This window comes from Oncorhynchus kisutch, linkage group LG10 (genome assembly GCF_002021735.2).
Source record: "Oncorhynchus kisutch isolate 150728-3 linkage group LG10, Okis_V2, whole genome shotgun sequence".
NCBI classification, from domain to species: Eukaryota; Metazoa; Chordata; class Actinopteri; order Salmoniformes; family Salmonidae; genus Oncorhynchus; species Oncorhynchus kisutch.
In genome coordinates this window covers 62,395,422-62,416,596 of record NC_034183.2, presented here as the reverse complement: position 1 = coordinate 62,416,596, position 21,175 = coordinate 62,395,422, and the positions used below count along the sequence as shown (strand labels likewise).

The 21,175-nt window shown below is 43.6% G+C and overlaps 1 protein-coding gene and 1 long non-coding RNA gene across 2 annotated transcripts; both read left to right on the top strand.

Moving 5' to 3' along the window:
- The first annotated feature begins 1,656 nt into the window (after positions 1–1,656).
- LOC109897381 (cytoglobin-1-like) lies at positions 1,657–13,611 on the top strand. Its single transcript, XM_031834610.1, has 3 exons — positions 1,657–1,988; positions 12,318–12,549; positions 12,650–13,611. The coding sequence occupies exons 1-3, from the start codon at positions 1,846–1,848 to the stop codon at positions 12,806–12,808; spliced, it is 534 nt and encodes a 177-aa protein (XP_031690470.1). The 5' UTR covers positions 1,657–1,845; the 3' UTR covers positions 12,809–13,611.
- Positions 13,612–15,543: 1,932 nt separating this feature from the next.
- Positions 15,544–21,175, top strand: LOC116375910 (uncharacterized). Its single transcript, XR_004211326.1, has 3 exons — positions 15,544–16,093; positions 16,195–16,238; positions 18,598–21,175. It is a non-coding gene; the product is annotated as an uncharacterized LOC116375910 (long non-coding RNA).

Here is a 21,175-nt window from a genome sequence, read left to right as displayed (position 1 = left end):
GGACAACAGGCTCAAGGACCTGAATTGGTTGAGCCTCCATAAGTGCTTGCCGGTATGTTCTATCATGTACCGGTATAGTTTGGTGCAATCCCCCACCTGTCCAAGATCCTCTTGTGGCAGGGAGGAGACTGTGCGCCATGTCTTTTGGGACTGTGCCTTTGCCGGAGTAGTATGGGCTAGGGCACGGGTGTTGTTAGGTTTGGTAAGGGGGGATTTTGTATTGACGTGGGCCAGGTTAGAGAGAGGTGTAGGGAGAGCGAGAGGGACGGATAGGGACAGGTTTCTGCTCTGGCTTCTCATGAGTCTCTTTAAACAGGGGCTGTGGGAAGCCAGGCAGAACATGGTGAAGACAGGGAGAGATTGGGGGGTGGAAGGGATAGTGAGGAGGGTGGAAGGAGAGGAAGTGGGGGCAGCATGCTGCTCGGGAGAGGTGGAAGGGGGTTTAGGGCTGGGTGTCATTTAGATTTGCAAGGGGATAGATTAGGAACGGGGAGATAGGGAAAGGTAGTTTGTAGGGTGACGGGGAGGGAAGATGCTCCCCTGAGGTTTTGTTTGGGGTTTTTGTTTAGTTAAATTAGTTAAATTAAAATACCATTATTTGAGTATGTATGAAAATTATGAGTTGTAAAGAATGAATGGTATTGAAGATAATAAATTATTTTTTATTTAAAAATAAAAAAAATAGGACTGTTTCAGTTTTGCATTTTGTTCATGTTAAGTTTCTCTTAAAGAACCATGAACTTTAGCCACGCTGCATTTTGGTCCTCCTCTCCTTCCCAGGAAGAAAGCTGTTATACTCATGAACACGATGAGGTTCTCAAGCATTTGGGTGATCTGCCAACTTCTGTCTGTAGCGTCCAAACAGTTTGGGCTACACACTAATATGCCAGGCCATAAGGAGAAAGATCAGTGCGGTAACAAAGATATTTTTTATGTGAAACACTTTGCAAGCCGTGTCTTGTGAGTGTAAGCTAACGACCTACCGAAGACCCTGGAAGATCATTAGCATCATGTGGAAAGCAGTCCAGTGTATCAAATTCACAATATCAATTACAGAGTCACAGTGGCACATGTTCCAGCTTGCACTGCTCACCGCTTGACTAACCTATTCCCATATATCTTTCATTGTCAACACAATGTCCACACCCAGCAAACCTGCCCTTAATCATTGGGTATGTGTTCAAGTTCACACTACTTTATAGTTTATATCTTGCAAAACATCGATCCCTCTCATATTCAAAAGTACAAGTGAAAAACTGTACTTTCTATGGACATCTTTCATGTTTCACATAGATTTCCTTGATGGAGACGTTTAGAATAACTTTTACAGGAATTGGACCTCACAAAGCAAGATGTTGAACATGTATCAGCTCAAGCTTGTAACCCTTATATGATAGTGATTTTTTTGACTCCCATGTCACCTACTTTCTGCTTACACATCCAATCCACAAGTCTCTTGTTGATTAGGACCACAACCCCCTCTGTTGTTACTGTATCTATTATTACCAAACCACAAGGACAGAAAGAAGGATATTGTGATATAATAAGGTAACTTCTACACCAATGTCAAAGCACAATCTCAAAAGAAGAGAGAGAAAGAGAGAGAGGGGGAGGTGTGTGGCTCCTCCTCACTCTGTGTGCGCTCTCTTCCTCTCGCTTTTTAATGTGTTCCTCATTCACTCACTCAGAAACGGTTGAGAGGGTCTCTCAGCAAGAGAAGGGTAACAAAAAGGGGATTGTTTGAACGAGAGAGACTGTGTAAACAAAGGGAACTGGGTTGTGTTCTTGGGGACTCTTATCACCTGTCTTCAACACACCACTCCTGCAGCACTATAGGACTCCTGGATGGAGTGGCAGCAGGGAGAGGTAAATGCAGATCGCCTGGAACGCCTAGATCCACTCTGTGACTCAGAGAGAAAGATGATCAAGGACACCTGGGCCAAAGTCTACCAGAACTGTGATGATGTCGGGGTGGCCATTCTCATCAGGTAAACTTTACCTATACTCTCTTTCCCTTGTTTCTTGCCTATAACATCTTGAAATTGTCAGTCTAAAGACACTGAAAAACTTGCCTAGGTGCACCCATTTCCATTTGGGGAGTTGTGGAGGGCTGATGACAGAAGAGCTGTAACTTACTGAATGCTGACTGGTTCAACACAGCACACACATATTGTTCATTTTTTTGTTTTTGTTTTTTGAATTTTACCCCTTTTTCTCCCCAATTTCGTGGTATCCAATTGTTTAGTAGCTACTATCTTGTCTCATCGCTACAACTCCCGTACGGCTCGGGAGAGACGAAGGTTGAAAGTCATGCGATGCACAACCCAACCAAGCCGCACTGCTTCTTAACACAGCGCCATCCAACCCGGAAGCCAGCCGCACCAATGTGTCGGAAGAAACACCGTGCACCTGGCAACCTTGGTTAGCGCGCACTGCGCCCGGCCCGCCACAGGAGTCGCTGGTGCGCGATGAAACAAGGATTTCCCTACCGGCCAAACCCTCCCTAACCCGGACGACGCTAGGCCAATTGTGCGTCGCCCCACGTCCCCTGACCAGTGGCAACAGCTTCTGCCACCACAGGGAGCAAAACTCTCAGCAGCATCTTGTTATCATAGGGATGTTCAGGGCCTCAACCAAGGCTGATTTTAGAACCAGGCTAAAGTTTGTTTCTCCTTAATTATTACATTGCCAACATGGCAATTGCACATGGCTCCTTATCTTGCTCAATGGTTGTTTTACCAAATCGTGTTGCAATAGTTGAGTTTAATAAATAACCATGTTCTTGCAACCTAGATTGCAATCTCTCCATGACCCTTGCATGATCCCCACTATAAATGAAGGGAACTGAAAGTTATTTTAACAACGTGTGAAGATTATAACATGACGATTGACTTGACTTGCATGCTCTCAGTCTGTTAGAAAGAGCGCCATCACTCATATCTGAGCTATTGCATCTGAAATTGGCTCCCTTCCTATCAGTTGGCAGAATCAGAGGGGAAAGCGTGCAGCTCAATCCATCTTGCTGTTTATTCCAATCTGACATATTTGGCTCTGCGGGTGCTCCCTCTCTGAGGGCAGATCATGTTTCACATATCTGCAGACCAGGGATTTCTGACCTGACTCACTGAACCCTCACATGTAGATACCTACATGTTTCTAGCAGACCACCAAAGTCCCTGTGCACAAGAATGCCAAGGTAACCTGTGTAAATGACAAGCATTCACATCTGTAGCCATGAAATGCAATTGAAAGGCTGGTCATGGCTCACATCCCAACCATCATCCCAGACACCCTGGACAGACTCAAATTCGCATACCTCCCCAACAGATCCACAGATGACGCAACCTCTATTGCCCTTTCCCACTTGGACAAAAGGAACACCTACGTTAGAATGCTGTTCATTTACTATAGCTCAGCGTTCAATACCATAGTGCCTTCCAAGCTCATCACTAAGCTAAGGACCCTGGGACTGAACACCTACCTCTGCAACTGGATCCTTGACTTCCTGCCGGGACATCCCCAGGTGGTGAGGGTAGGCAACAACACATCTGCCACACTGACTCTCATCACAGGGACCCTCAGGGTTGCGTACTTAGTCACCTCCTGTACTCCCTGTTCAACCATGACTGCGTGGCTCTGCGCGACTCCGTCATTAAGTTTGCAGACGTCACACCATTGACAGCATCTTGACTGGCTGCACACCACTTGGTATGGCAACTACTTGGTATCCGACTGCAAGGCACTACAGAGGGTAGTGCGGACAGCCAAGTAAATCACTGGTGCCGAGCTCCCTGCCATCCAGTACCTTTATACTAGGCTGTGTTAAAGGAAGGCCATAAAAATTGTCTAAGACTCCAGCCACCGAAGTCATAGACTGTTCTCTCAGCTACTGCACGACAAGCGGTACCAATGCACCAATTCTAGAACCAGCAGGACCCTGAACAGCTTCCACCCCAAGCCATAAAACTGCTAAGTAGTTAGTTAAATACAGTCGTGGCCAAAAGTTTTGAGAATTACACAAATATTCATTTTCACAAAGTCTGCTGCCTCAGTTTGTATGATGGTATTTTGCATATACTCCAGAATGGTATGAAGAGTCATCAGATGAATTGCAATTAATTGCAAAGTCCCTCTTTGCCATGCAAATTAACTGAATCCCCAGAAAACATTTCCACTGCATTTCAGCCCTGCCACAAAAGGACCAGCCGACATCATGTCAGTGATTCTCTCGTTAATTAACACAGGTGTGAGTGTTGACAAGGACAAGGCTGGAGATCACTCTGTCATGCTGATTGAGTTCGAATAACAGACTGGAAGCTTCAAAAGGAGGGTGGTGCTTGGAATCATTGTTCTTCCTCTGTCAAACATGGTTACCTGCAAGGAAACACGCGCCGTCATCATTGATTTGCACAAAAAGGGCTTCACAGGCAAGGATATTGCTGCTAGTAAGATTGCACCTAAATCAACCATTTATCGGATCATCAAGAAGTTCAAGGAGAGCGGTTCAATTGTTGTGAAGAAGGCTTCAGGGCGCCCAAGAAAGTCCAGCAAGCTCCAGGACTGTTTCATAAAGTTCATTCAGCTGCGGGATCGGGACACCACCAGTACAGAGCTTGCTAAGGAATGGCAGCAGGCAGGTGTGAGTGCATCTGCACGCACGGTGAGGAGAAGACTTTTGGAGGATAGCCTGATGTCAAGAAGGGCGGCAAAGAAGCCACTTCTCTCCAGGAAAAACATCAGAGACAGACTGATATTCTGCAAAAGGTACAGGGATTGGACTGCTGAGGTAAAGTTGGGTAAAGTCATTTTCTCTGGTGAATCCCCTTGTCACGTTCTGACCTTAGTTCCTTTATTATGTCTTTGTGTTAGTTTGGTCAGGGCGTGAGTTGGGGTGGGTAGTCTATGTTATTTTTTCTATATTGTGTTTCTGTGTTTGGCCTGGTATGGTTCTCAATCAGAGGCAGCTGTCGATCGTTGTCTCTGATTGAGAATCATACTTAGGTAGCCTGTTTTCCTCATTTTGGTTGTGGGGGATTGTTTTCTGTCTCTACCAGACAGGACTGTTTCGGTTGTTCTTGTTTCAGTATTCAGTTATTGAATAAATTTAACGTGGACACTTACCATGCTGCGTATTGGTCCGATCCTTCCTACTCCTCCTCAGAGGAGGACGAAAATCGTTACACCTCTTTCCGAATGTTTGGGGCATCCGGAAAAAAAGCTTATCTGGAGAAGAAAAGGTGAGCGCTACCATCAGTCCTGTGTCATGCCAACGGGAAAGCATCCTGAGACCATGTGTGGGGTTGCTTCTCAGCCAAGGGAGTGGGCTCACTCACAATTTTGCCTAAGAACACAGCCATGAATAAAGAATGGTACCAACACATCCTCCGAGAGCAACTTCTCCCAACCATCCAGGAACAGTTTGGTGACGAACAATGCCTTTTCTAGCATGATTGAGCACCTTGCCATAAGGCAAAAGTAATAACTAAGTGGCTCGGGGAACAAAACATCGATATTTTGGGTCCATGGCCAGGAAACTCCCCAGACCTTAATCCTGACAAACAAAAACCCACAAATTCTGACAAACTCCAAGCATTGATTATGCAAGAATGGGCTGCCATCAGTGTGGCCCAGAAGTTAATTGACAGCATGCCAGGGCGTATTGCAGAGGTCTTGAAAAAGAAGGGTCAACACTGCAAATATTGACTCTGTCACGTCCTGACCATAGAAAGCTTTTATTTTCTATGGTAGAGTAGGTCAGGGCGTGACTGGGGAGTTGTTCTAGTTTATATTTTCTATGTGGGGTTCTAGGTTCATTTTCTATGTTTGTCACGTTCACTGTCTTCAAACTCCCTGTCATAGATGAGCCAAGGTTCAGGGGGCATTTCATTCCACGATTTTAATAAAGTGAAACCTTCACAAAAAAAACAGGTCAACAGAAACCGTACCTGACGCAACCGTGGCGCACACAAGCACACACAGAAAATAAATAATTACCCACAACATTAGGTGGGAAAAAGGCTGCCTAAGTATGATTCTCAATCAGAGACAACGTGGGAACCACCCTCGGCCAAAAACAAAGAAATTGAAAACATAGAATGCCCACCCAAATCACACCCTGACCTAACCAAATAGAGAAATAAAACGGTTCTTTAAGGTCAGGGCGTGACAATGTTGGTAATTTGTATGATTCCCAATTAGAGGCAGCTGGTTATCGTTGTCTCTAATTGGGGATCATACTTAAGTATAATTTTTTCCACCTGTGGGTTATGGGATATTGTTTATGTTTAGTTGCCTGTTCACACTGCATTGTCGTCACGGTTCGTTTATTCTTTTTTTGTTTTTGCTTAAGTTTCACTTCATTCATTAAAAGTATGTGGAACTCAAAGTACGATGCGCCTTGGTCCGATCATTATTACGAACAACGTGACAGACTCTTTGCATCAACTTCGTGTAATTGTCAATAAAAGCCTTTGACACTTATGCAATGCTTGTAATTATATAGGCAGTATTCCATAGTAACATCTGACAAAAGTATCTAAAGACAGTGAAGCAGCAAACTTTGTGAAAATTAATATTTGTGTCATTCTCACAACCTTTGGCCACGACTAGTTAAAAGGACATCATCTTGGTCATAAATTGCAATGCTTTCATTTGATGCAATACTTGAATACCGGTACTTAAATATCTTAAGCCTCAAATTGCTCTGGGGCATTCCAAATGCCTGTAGTATTACATGGTGACATGGAACCCTTACAAGGAGCAAACTTTAGCTGTCAAGGGGTCTTTGAATCTTCGGCATCTTTGGAGATTTGAAGGCATGTTCAAGTATAATGTTAAACCTCAAACCTCAACTGCTCTCTGTCAGTTTAATACTAAAAGTTATGCATGGTTAATTTAGCTTTCTACATAACTAAAATACCCAATGTGAAATACCCATAGCTCTCTGAAAATGTTATATCATGATGATACATCTCATTGTAACACAATCCAGGGTATCCATATGTAGTTGTATTTGCATTTATCAAATACCTATACAATTTCCACCTAGGGAAAGTATGTCACATTTAGAACGGCCATGCAAGTATCTCAGAAATGAGCCCTATCTCAGAGTAGGATTAACAGGCTGATGATTATAAAACACTAATGAGGCTATTTATATGCAGCCACCATAGATCAAGGGAGAGATTAAACACCACTGTCTTCACTATTTATGAGTGAAACAGAGGATCTGGCTTTACAATTGAAAGTCATTGCATAGACCCTCCACTTTATGCAGAAGAAAATGAGACACCCCCTCCTCTGTCTTCCTTGTCTGCTTCCTCCCAACACTTGATGTCACAGGTGAAGCTTCCATTTTCTGTTGTGGGTTTCAAAAGGCTAGAGGTATGGGACATCTGGAACAGATACACACAGACAGCTGTATTGTATCTGTCCTGGTCACGGTAGGCTGTGGTTTAATGCTCAATACTATTCTCTTTCATAATGTGTTCAAACCAGTTTATTCCACAAAGAAAACCTATATCATCATTGGAGTTATTCTGATTGTATATGGTAGAGAATTAGATATGTGGTACGTAAGGAATATGTCTTATCCTAATACCTTGTTTGGGTGTTTACAAGAGCTGACAGGAATACACAAATACTGTAGCACAACAATGTTGAACATGAGTGTGGGTGTAGGTGCATCCATCCAAACCAACCATATGGTATATCCCTATGATGTAGAGCTAATTGTCTCCAACCCCGACAGTAACACAGTGAGAGGGAAGCAGCAGATGAAGTCACTGCTGCCTGAGTACACACAGCCATTCTGACCGTTTATTTCAGTGTGTAATTACACAAGCAACCAACTAACCATCTCAATTTCATTAGCGCACTTCACTGTTGGTCTGCTAATCCTATGGCCAGACATGGAGATGATGAAACACCAGATTTGTGAGTTTTAGGGGAGAGCTGTGCAGCTTGTCACTGTCAGCCACTGAGACCAGACATCAGGGACAACATTGGAAACAAGTGGAATCGCTATACCCTGTTATCGCCTGGGTTGTACCCAGTGCATATTTTTCCAAATAAATCAATCACCTGGACGAACAGGTCTCCTAGACTCAGGAGAACATAGCAGTAGTCACTGAAACGCCAGGATGTACACAGACCTGTAGCATGATGACAGGCTGGGTGTGAAACTGTATATCACAGGCTGGGTGTGATACTGTATATCACAGGCTGGGGGTGATAGTGTATACCACAGGCTGGGTGTGATAGTGTATACCACAGGCTGGGGGTGATACTGTATATCAAAGGCTGGGTGTGATACTGTATATCACAAGCTGGGGGTGATAGTGTATACCACAGGCTGGGGGTGATACTGTATACCACAGGCTGGGGGTGATACTGTATATCACAGGCTGGCGGTGATACTGTATACCACAGGCTGGGTGTGATACTGTATACCACAGGCTGGGGGTGATAGTGTATACCACAGGCTGGGGGTGATAGTGTATACCACAGGCTGGGGGTGATACTGTATACCACAGGCTGGGTGTGATACTGTATACCACAGGCTGGGTGTGATACTGTATATCACAGGCTGGGGGTGATAGTGTATACCACAGGCTGGGGGTGATACTGTATACCACAGGCTGGGGGTGATACTGTATATCACAGGCTGGGGGTGATACTGTATATCACAGGCTGGGGGTGATACTGTATATCACAGGCTGGGGGTGATACTGTATACCACAGGCTGGGGGTGATACTGTATACCACAGGCTGGGGGTGATACTGTATATCACAGGCTGGGGGTGATAGTGTATACCACAAGCTGGGTGTGATACTGTATACCACAGGCTGGGGGTGATACTGTATATCACAGGCTGGGGGTGATACTGTATATCACAGGCTGGGGGTGATAGTCTATACCAAAGGCTGGGGGTGATACTGTATATCACAGGCTGGGTGTGATACTGTATATCACAGGCTGGGGGTGATACTGTATATCACAGGCTGGGGGTGATACTGTATATCACAGGCTGGGGGTGATACTGTATACCACAGGCTGGGGGTGATACTGTATACCACAGGCTGGGGGTGATACTGTATACCACAGGCTGGGTGTGATACTGTATATCACAGGCTGGGGGTGATAGTGTATACCACAGGCTGGGTGTGATACTGTATATCACAGGCTGGGGGTGATACTGTATACCACAGGCTGGGGGTGATACTGTATACCACAGGCTGGGTGTGATACTGTATATCACAGGCTGGGGGTGATAGTGTATACCACAGGCTGGGTGTGATACTGTATACCACAGGCTGGGGGTGATACTGTATATCACAGGCTGGGTGTGATACTGTATATCACAAGCTGGGGGTGATAGTGTATACCACAGGCTGGGGGTGATACTGTATATCACAGGCTGGGTGTGAAACTGTATATCACAGGCTGGGGGTGATACTGTATATCACAGGCTGGGGGTGATACTGTATACCACAGGCTGGGGGTGATACTGTATACCACAGGCTGGGGGTGAAACTGTATCACAGGCTGGGTGTGATACTGTATACCACAGGCTGGGGGTGATACTGTATACCACAGGCTGGGGGTGATACTGTATATCACAGGCTGGCGGCGATACTGTATACCACAGGCTGGGTGTGATACTGTATACCACAGGCTGGGGGTGATACTGTATACCACAGGCTGGGGGTGATACTGTATACCACAGGCTGGGGGTGATAGTGTATACCACAGGCTGGGTGTGATACTGTATATCACAGGCTGGGGGTGATGCTGTATACCACAGGCTGGGTGTGATACTGTATATCACAGGCTGGGGGTGATACTGTATACCACAGGCTGGGGGTGATACTGTATACCACAGGCTGGGTGTGATACTGTATATCACAGGCTGGGGGTGATAGTGTATACCACAGGCTGGGGGTGATACTGTATACCACAGGCTGGGGGTGATACTGTATATCACAGGCTGGGGGTGATACTGTATATCACAGGCTGGGGGTGATAGTGTATACCACAGGCTGGGTGTGATACTGTATATCACAGGCTGGGGGTGATGCTGTATACCACAGGCTGGGTGTGATACTGTATATCACAGGCTGGGGGTGATACTGTATACCACAGGCTGGGGGTGATACTGTATACCACAGGCTGGGTGTGATACTGTATATCACAGGCTGGGGGTGATAGTGTATACCACAGGCTGGGGGTGATACTGTATACCACAGGCTGGGGGTGATACTGTATATCACAGGCTGGGGGTGATACTGTATATCACAGGCTGGGGGTGATACTGTATATCACAGGCTGGGTGTGATACTGTATATCAAAGGCTGGGTGTGATGCTGTATATCACAAGCTGGGGGTGATAGTGTATATCACAGGCTGGGGGTGATACTGTATACCACAGGCTGGGGGTGATACTGTATACCACAGGCTGGGGGTGATACTGTATATCACAGGCTGGGGGTGATACTGTATATCAAAGGCTGGGTGTGATACTGTATATCACAGGCTGGGTGTGATACTGTATACCACAGGCTGGGGGTGATACTGTATACCACAGGCTGGGGGTGAAACTGTATACCACAGGCTGGGGGTGATACTGTATACCACAGGCTGGGGGTGATACTGTATACCACAGGCTGGGGGTGATACTGTATACCACAGGCTGGGGGTGATACTGTATACCACAGGCTGGGGGTGATAGTGTATACCACAGGCTGGGGGTGATAGTGTATACCACAGACTGGGGGTGATACTGTATACCACAGGCTGGGGGTGATACTGTATATCACAGGCTGGGGGTGATACTGTATATCACAGGCTGGGGGTGATAGTGTATACCACAGGCTGGGGGTGATACTGTATACCACAGGCTGGGGGTGATACTGTATATCACAGGCTGGGGGTGATACTGTATATCACAGGCTGGGGGTGATAGTGTATACCACAGGCTGGGGGTGATACTGTATACCACAGGCTGGGGGTGATACTGTATACCACAGGCTGGGGGTGATAGTGTATACCACAGGCTGGGGGTGATACTATATACCACAGGCTGGGGGTGATACTGTATATCACAGGCTGGGGGTGATACTGTATATCACAGGCTGGGGGTGATAGTGTATACCACAGGCTGGGGGTGATAGTGTATACCACAGGCTGGGGGTGATAGTGTATACCACAGGCTGGGGGTGATAGTGTATACCACAGGCTGGGGGTGATACTGTATATCACAGGCTGGGGGTGATACTGTATATCACAGGCTGGGGGTGATACTGTATATCACAGGCTGGGGGTGATACTGTATATCACAGGCTGGGGGTGATACTGTATACCACAGGCTGGGGGTGATACTGTATACCACAGGCTGGGGGTGATACTGTATATCACAGGCTGGGGGTGATAGTGTATACCACAGGCTGGGGGTGATAGTGTATACCACAGGCTGGGGGTGATACTGTATACCACAGGCTGGGGGTGATACTGTATATCACAGGCTGGGGGTGATAGTGTATACCACAGGCTGGGGGTGATACTGTATACCACAGGCTGGGGGTGATACTGTATATCACAGGCTGGGGGTGATACTGTATATCACAGGCTGGGGGTGATAGTGTATACCACAGGCTGGGGGTGATACTGTATACCACAGGCTGGGGGTGATAGTGTATACCACAGGCTGGGGGTGATACTGTATACCACAGGCTGGGGGTGATACTGTATATCACAGGCTGGGGGTGATACTGTATATCACAGGCTGGGGGTGATAGTGTATACCACAGGCTGGGGGTGATAGTGTATACCACAGGCTGGGGGTGATAGTGTATACCACAGGCTGGGGGTGATACTGTATATCACAGGCTGGGGGTGATACTGTATATCACAGGCTGGGGGTGATACTGTATATCACAGGCTGGGGGTGATACTGTATATCACAGGCTGGGGGTGATACTGTATACCACAGGCTGGGGGTGATAGTGTGATACTGTGGTACATTATATAATTGTGCTTGTTTTTTTTTCTTCACTCAGTTTTTTTGTTAACTGACATTTCTTCTGCCTTATCAGCTAGAAGAAATGCATGTTTTTATCAACACTGTTATCATGTGTTTGTATAGCACATGCTTGTGCTCAGGCCATGGTTGAGTAAATGAAGCATAACCTGTACAGAACCTGGACAGTGGTTAAACATTAAAAGGGAAAACATGCCCTGCAGCTGTGTCAACACGCTCCAACTATGTTTACTTATAATATCTCACTGGTCCAAGTAATGCACCTCCTTTCTTCTACAGGCTCTTTGTGAAATTCCCCTCCTCCAAGCAGTACTTTAAACAGTTCCAACAGGTGGAGGACCCTGAGGAACTGGAGAGGAGTGCCCAGCTCAGGAAGCACTCCCGCAGGGTGATGAACGCCATCAACACCCTGGTGGAGAACCTCCATGACGGGGACAAGATGGTGTCTGTTCTGAAGCTGCTGGGCAAGGCCCATGCACTCAGACACAAGGTGGAGCCTGTCTACTTCAAGGTGAGGAAGAACCAGGCAACATGTTTTCACATAACCATTATCCACAGGCAAACCAAAGCAAATGTATCACTCATTCCATTTCCCTCTCTCTCTTTCTCAGATCCTGTGTGGGGTGATTCTGAAGGTGCTGGTTGAAGCCTTTCCTGATTACATCACTCCAGAGGTGGCAGGGGCGTGGACCAAACTGCTAGATGCCGTCTACTGGCACGTGAAAGGCGTGTATGAGGAGGTGGGCTGGGCCTCCAGCTCTGCTCTGTGAACCATCTGTCTGTCTGTGTCAAAGTAACCGTCAGTGACTACTGTGGACTCCCGGAGACTGACTCCTACTGGGCCTTGGCTTAGGAGCAGGACGATCTACGTCTGACCATTCAAGGGAAGAAATGTATCTTTCCAGAGGTCATAGAATCTTCCTATGTATCATCATGGCTCCCTCCCTGTATCTTTCCCATGCCCCCACTGTGGGGTGTGTTCTTCTGATGGACTCTCTTATGAATGATGGGGTGGCGGTTTGTGCTGACTTTGGTTGGAATGTGTGTGAATAGCCAGATGTGTGTATGCATTTATGTTTGAGGTAGAGCATAAGCCCTACACAGACTGATATAATATTGGATGTCTCTTCAGTTACATTGCTATGGGATTATGTTGAAGATTGAGGATTGGCAGACATAAGAACTGTATTATGTCATAGAGACAGTCTAAACGTACACTCTCATACACATTTTTATCTTTACACCAAAAACAGATATACAGGGGAGAGAATGTCTTCTGCTACTCACACAGTTGTTAACCTGCTTTGTGCCTTTCTTTATTTCTGACACTGACATCAAGATCTTTGTTAATTTCATGTGATGCTTTGCTGGTGTTTCCTGGGCAGTATATTGTATTTCAGAATCAGTCACCCTTCAGAATCAGATCCACTTTACTGTCACAAAATGAGAAATAATAACTTGTGAGGTGTGGTGTCCACATTTAAGCAATGTAAATGTTTTTTATTTTTATCAATGCCTGTATCTGCATAATAACATAATAAACCAAAACAATTATGATCTATAATGGAAATCATGACATGCATATTATTCTTAATCCCTTGTTTTTCACTGTGAAGTATTAGCACTCTCTTTCCTCCTGCTGTGGCCTACTCCCTGTGAGTCAGAAGTCCTAGTGGTAGGTGGATTAGCAGGAGGCCTAAAGGTATTTATACCTCCCATGTCACTAGACACTCAGAGAGAGTGTTGCTCAGTTCTGAATCCAACCACCTCTCCCTGCACATCATTGATTGTTGTGGGAACACAAGTGCACATGTGGCCTTTTCTCGCCAGCATCAATAAAGACTTGTGTACCGTATGTGCTCCCCCATACCAACCTACTGTATATAGATATCATTACACAATAGAAGGTGCAGTAACAATACATTAGTATAATGTGTCTGGATTACTCCATGACTTCTATGAAGATGCAATAGAACTACTATTGATATGTTATTTACATATATGCCGAATCTGACACTGAAAACAATGACATGAACATGAACACACAAACATTAAGACAGCTATGCTTTGTCCCCAAGATGAAGGCTTAATCTAGGTTTTCATTACATAAATGATTTTACACAAGATCAAGTTCAAGTAAACTCAAGAATTCTAGTAGCCTACAAGTGCATGCATTTGTTTAATTTAGGCTACACGCTCTACTCTATCAAAGCCCTGAGACATTACGCAATAAAAACAAAACACTCATTATGACTTTAAGCATGAGAGTATGCTACTACAGCAAAATCAGGGTCCATGACAGCGATGCAGTGCTAGTTCAACCCACACCACATGAATGGCCACAGCACATAGTGCCCCTGTAAAGCTACACTAGTGGCGATGGAGGATTGAAAGGTTGAGCTCAGACCACAAACACTACTTTCCGTTTACCTCCTGCCCCTGCAACAGGGCCTTCCCCTGATCTGAGCTAATCCAACAGGCTAATCTTGCCACTAGCTTGAGAGCCACAGGAATCATTCTACTCTCCCTCATTGTGAGGAATGGTCCCAATGTTCTAACCCAGCTGCAGTCCCAAGACGGGATACATGTGATAGGACCATGTGCACCACTACGATGGTCCTCACCACTATTGCTGTCATCCTATACAGAAAGTTCTCAAACCGAGTCGAACCGTAAGTACTCTTGTTTTTACTCTCTCATCTTCTGCCTATTGCTCTGGTCACGTTCACTTCTTGAGGGAAAATCAAGATGAAAGTACACAGAGCGACATGTATCTGGTCACATGTACAGGTAAGGTTGACAGATTTTGTGAAATGTACCTTGGTTGGTTCGATATTATTAGTTTTTGAATAGTTTTTGGTTGCTTTGTACTTTCCTCTTGCATCACAGTGTTATGTCACACAGTGCATCAGAACTGTTAACGGTAGTGTATTTTGATACTGCCATGGAATTCTCTCATGGGATTTGTGTACTGTTTGAAAGTGTTCTCATGCCCATCATGGAAAATTATGGCAAATGTCTCAATAGCACTGAATGTTAATTATTTCAACAGATGATGAAATTTAGTCCACACGACCTTTGGGTTGGTAGACGTTCATGTTATATCTCCCTCCTTAAATAACCTTCTCTCTTATGTAACCACACAAAACACAACATATCATACTAATTTGAGTGTCCCGGACAGAGGGACTATATATTAACAAAATTGTGTCTAATGTAGGGATGAATAAAGAAAAATGCATCTGAGCTCTTGAGCAGAGGGCTGCTAATTGACTCTAAGTGCAATCCTCTCAGCCCCCCTGGCCCTGCATGACCACTCACACGGCAACAGCACACAATTTCATGTGGCTGCAGCAACATATCAAGCTCAAAAGCATGGACCCATATTCATTATCTGATTATATCAAATTAGGATCCATAGTTTTATCAGTCTTACTGACAAGTCAAGAATAACATCAACAATACTGGATTGATGAATGTCCCTCATCTCCCATTTCAGGCACAATGTTGATGATACCAATGAGGAGCCCTACATGAAGAGCAATGGAGTGGACCCTAAGAAATAACAACCCTCACAGCAGATGTAGCTCTAGTCTACAGTCTACATGGTACATAAAAGTAAAATAACAAGTAGCCTACAGAACTGAATGCTGTCTGATATTTCAAGATGTGGAAAGGAATGCAAGAGGAGGAGGGGAAGAGAGAGGGAGGGAAAATGGAACATGTGGCAGAAGTAGAGATGCATGAAGTGAGAAGATGTATGGCCGTTCCACATTTAGCTTTCAAGTACTCACCACTATGCTGCTCCCACTAAATGATTTAGTGGCAGAACAACAATCCATCAGCTCTGTGGAAGGTTATTATAAATGCATTACCTCCCCAAGCCTACCAGTTCAATGGAGTCGTGCAGGGCCTCATAAATATGGGTCAATAAAGGGACACACACAAAAGACTCAGGATGAATGAAATAGGCTTTATTGTTTTAGTGTGAACTTTCACCCTACCTGTGCGTAGAAGCTCTCAGATCTGAGGCGGGTCTTTTCAAATGAAGAGACGTGAGTTTATTCATTTATTCATAGCATGATATCTCCCTAAATGATTAATGTCCCCCCGCATGTACGCTTTTATGCACCCTCTTTTCTCTCTTTTCTTCCAGACACGAACTGAAGACAGGTCTTCACCTTGATGGCTACAAATCGGGTGAGTTCTCTCAATGGCTGCATTCTATGTCTCAAACTTAAACACCAGAAATTGAAAAGTACTACTGAATTACTACTCATTACAACTACCTGAGATCTACACAAAACCTACTGGTTTACTACTTGATTGCTATTGAGATGTGTAGTAAACCAGTAGTGATTTAGAAATTTAAGTAGTAAATGAGTGATACATTGAGACGTTTCACTACTGGTCAACACTACATATTTCCTATTCAAGTGAATATATAATTCTTCCTTGATGACTACTGAGCTTTTGGGTATCTGCTACTTAAACCTCTTCGGGATTGGTGTCCCTTCCACGGGATGGTAGAGCTAACATAGGCTAATGCGATTAGCATGAGGTTGTAAGTAACAAGTCAATTTCCCAGGACATAGACATATCGGATACTGGCAGAAAGCTTAAATTCTTGTTAATCTAACTGCACAGTCCCATTTACAGTAGCTATTACAGTGAACGAATACCATGCTATTGTTTGAAGAGAGTGCACAGTTTTGAACTTGAAAAGTTATTAATAAACAAATTAGGCACATTTGGGCAGTCTTGATCCAAAAATGTAACATACATGCAATGGTTCATTGGATCAGTCTAAAACGTTGCATATACACTGCTGCCATCTAGTGGCCAAAATCTAAATTGCACCTGAGATGGAATAATACATTATTGCCTTTCTCTTGCATTTCAAAGATGATGGTACCAGATCTAATGTGTTATATTCTCCTATATTCCCTTCACATTTCCACAAACTTCAAAGTGTTTCCTTTCAGATGGTATCAAGAATATGCATATCCTTGCTTCAGGGCCTGAACTACTATATCTAAATATGGGTATGTCATTTTAAGGTGAAAATTGAAAAAAAGGGTCCGGTTTTTAAATACGATTCTCTTTTTTGTTGCAGCCACGTTTCTACACCACGCAATATTTTAGAAAATAAAGACAAGCACCAGAGACAACAGAATATATGCCATTATCAATAATTTGCAATCAGAGGTCATATAAGACAACACAGAAAAACATTTACATACAAGCATACTTATTAGCTAGCATGAGGAAAACAGAGGCTACATAGCTACATTCCAATGGGGCTAGCAAACAACTAGGCTAAACACAACACCGTTTTGGCAAGCAATCTTTTTGATGTGGTAAAAAGTAATATAAACTGCAAACAACAACATGAAACTATTCAGAAAACACAAACAAAGTTAAACTTACAGATGGTGCAAGCATAAAGGCTATGAAAGACAGGATGATGAAGGATAGAAGATGATTACATTCGGAATTGTCAAGAACAGTAGCTAGCCAACAACAACCAACTACTTCCTGTTTTGCCTTCATCTGCGGTTGCGAAAAAGCCTGTGTAATCTGGCAATAGTGTTGAAATGACTTATTTCCTAAACATCAAGTAGTAAAACCTATACCTGATTACCATTGAAAAGCCTGTGTAGAAAAGCTGTAGAATTTTGACTACATATTTACTACATGCATCATGTAGTAAAAAGCTCTATCTGATTACTACTGTAATCACTACTGTTTTCATGCTGAACACTACAAAACACTACTTGTCTATCTTGAGTAGTGCATAATCTACACAATCCTTACAAGTCTCTACATAGTCACTACTGCACGAATAGGTTTTGTGTAATAATTCAGTAGTACTTTTTCATGAGGGCTAATTTACCCAGTGGTGGAAAGTACTTACAGTAAGTAAAAAATACTTTAAAATACTACTTACGTAGTTTTTGGGGTATCTGTAATTTACTATTTATATTTTTGACAACTTTTACTTCACTACATTCATAAAGAAAATAGTATACTTTTTACTCCATACATTTTCCTTGACACCCAAAAGTACTCATTACAATTTCAATGCTTAGCGGTACAGGAAATGGTCCAATTCACAGACTTATCAAGAGAACGTCCCTGGTCATCCCTACTGCCTCTGATCTGGCAGACTCACTAAACACAAATACTTAGTCTGTAAATGATGTCTGACTGGCGGAGTGTGCCTCTGGCTGTCAAAAAAGAATACTAATAATAAGGAAATCGTGTCGTCTGGTTTGCTTAATTTAAGGAATTTGATGTATTTTTAGTTTTACTCAGGTATGACAAGTATACTTTTTCCACCACTGTACTTAAGTACATTTAAAACCAGATACTTTTAGACGTTTATTCAAGTAGTATTTTACTGGGTGTCTCACTTTTACTTGAGTCATTTTCTATGAAGGTATCTTTACTTTTACTCAAGTATGACAATTGAGTAGTTTTCCACCTCTGAATATACCACTGCTGATTGAAGCTCCTTGCTAACATGTTAACTTCTGTGCTTTGGGTATTTTTTCAGTCTAGTTTGACCGGCAAACATCCTATAACATAAACCCCAAAAGGGGTATGTTACAGACAACAGCAGCAGCTCCATCTCAGTCATCTGGAATTGATGCAGCTGGCTCCATTGTCTCTCCAGTGTTCAGAGACTGTGCATTGCCATGTGAAAAGCATCTGGAATTAATAACAGGCCAGGGCAGGCCAGCACAACAAGAATATTTTTTTATCACATCTTCAATCCCCCATCTGTCCTGCAGATCCCTCTAATATTATTTCAGCAGAGGATTGCCCCAGGAGGCCTCCCTCCTCCTTCTTGAGGCAGGAGAATTCCATTTCTGGGAATGAAACCTCAACCAATCACACCTTGGTGGAGCTGAATCTACAGAACAACGTCTTGGTTTATTGTGGGTTTCTTGTTTTGTAGAGTTGGATGTTTTCTTAAGGCTTAAAGTAGGCCAATGATCAATGTAAAACTGTTGGAATGTGTTCCGTGCCTCAAAAAACAGTAGTTTTCTTTGATTGTTAAATAGGGCTATACAGATTTGTGTCCATTGAGTAAATTATAATGGCTTTTAAAGAAGAGGCAGAACTTTAAAATTATGCACTTTAAATGGTAGGATGTTTTTGGTAATCTTTCACATTCCTAAAGTGACTTAAATATTGTTTTTGACTGAAACAAGGAGCTACGGATAAGCAATATGTTTCAAATGAATCGCTTGAACCCATAAATATTTGACCAAATGTCAGAGAACATAAATGTCTTGTCGTGAAGATGTTTGTGCCATGGCTACTCAATCTGAAGAGCAATGGAAAGAGGCATCTGTTTTGTACCTCTCTGTCAACCCTCTCCAGTCACAATGCATTGCTATGTGATGAAAGAAAACCTGCAAGTGAATCACCTCTTCCCCTACACCTTTAGCATCCCGTTGGTCCCGTTGAAGGAGCAACAGTCAGAAAGAGGTGTCTGCCTATGTTCAAAACACAGCTCCAACTTTCCTTGACATTTTTAAAAGCAGCTAGGTGTCACCTTAGTAAACGTCTGCCTTGAGTCAGAGCTTGGTGATGATGGTGGTTACTGGTAGGACGGTTTGTTACAGAATCGACTTTCCTTTGACATGACATCTTACAACCTACTTCTTCTCTCTAAAGCAAACATTATGTCTGTTCTTTGCTCTCCCCACCTGATCAAATAAAGAGATTGGGAAAAATGTAGTTAGTTTGTACATATTTTTATGGCCTTGGTTTGAATTTTCCCTTGTTGTAGGATACCTACTCCCAAATGTTGCATTGTATGTACTGCATGATGACCATTACTGTATTACCACTTATAAGAGACCCTTCAACATGTAACATACACAGTCTGAGATATTGAATCTGTTCATGTTTGTTTTTTTAACCACTCCAAACAAGAAGAATTAAGCAGATACCTCAGCAAGACGTCACCTGACCTCATAAGGATAAAACAGTGATCACAAACGTGAGCAGGTAAATATAGCTCTGCTGCTGACACAACAGCCTTGTGTTATTTACTTCCAATCTCACCAGACGTCAACATGACAGTGGTTACTATCAAATCATTAGACTGGCAAATGACCCCACAAATTGATTGAAGGACCTTGAAAAAGGTCCATAAAGAAGCCAAACGAGTCATGTTTAGGAAGACGCAGGGCTCTCGACCTTCGCCTCTCCCGAGTCCATACGGGAGTTGCAGCGATGGGAAAAGACTAACTACCAATTAGATACTACGAAATTGGGAAGGAAAATGGGTTAAAAAAAACACACAAAAAACAAGAAGAAGCCAAACGAAAACACCTGTGGTGTTACAGGCAACACAATATTTTCTTTGCTTTGGTTTTCCGATGTCAACATTGTGAACAGAGTGGTGGCACTCTGGTGGGGTTATGGTGTGGGCAGGCATAAGCTACAGACGACGAATACAATTGCATTTTATTGTAGATGCACAGAGGTACTGTACCGTGATGAGATCCTGAGGCCCATTGTCATGCCATTCATCTGCCGCCATCGCCTCATGTTTCAGCATGATAATGCATGGCCCCATGTCGCAAGGATTTGAACACAATTCCTGGAAACTGAAAATGGCCCAGTTCTTCCATGGTCTGCATACTCAACAGAAATGTCACCCATTGAGCATGTTTGGGATGCTCTGCATGTTGCGTTTATATTTTTACTCAGTAAATAATTACTACGGTCTAAATAAAAATATTCAAAATACTTCACCAGAGAGCATGACTTAGCAACACAGGATCATTAGCTTGTTTTAAAAAAAATGCTATGGATAGTTTCAAATCACAAGTGTGTAAGCCTATGCTTATTTGGGAATCACGGAATTGGGTAACATGAACGGCAAAATGTCTAGCTGATTGAGATGTGTCTGTCAGTGACAAGCATCTAAAATATGTGTGAAGATAATATGTCTTGAGTATAATATAAAATGTTGCAACAAGGAGGGGAGGGGTAGGTGGAGAAGACACGTCTCTCTCCAGAATGCGCTCAGTGGTCTCCTAACAATTACTGCGCATTAATTGTTTCATTATGTGAATTGTTTGCCCTATGATTGTTAATAAAAAATAAAAAAA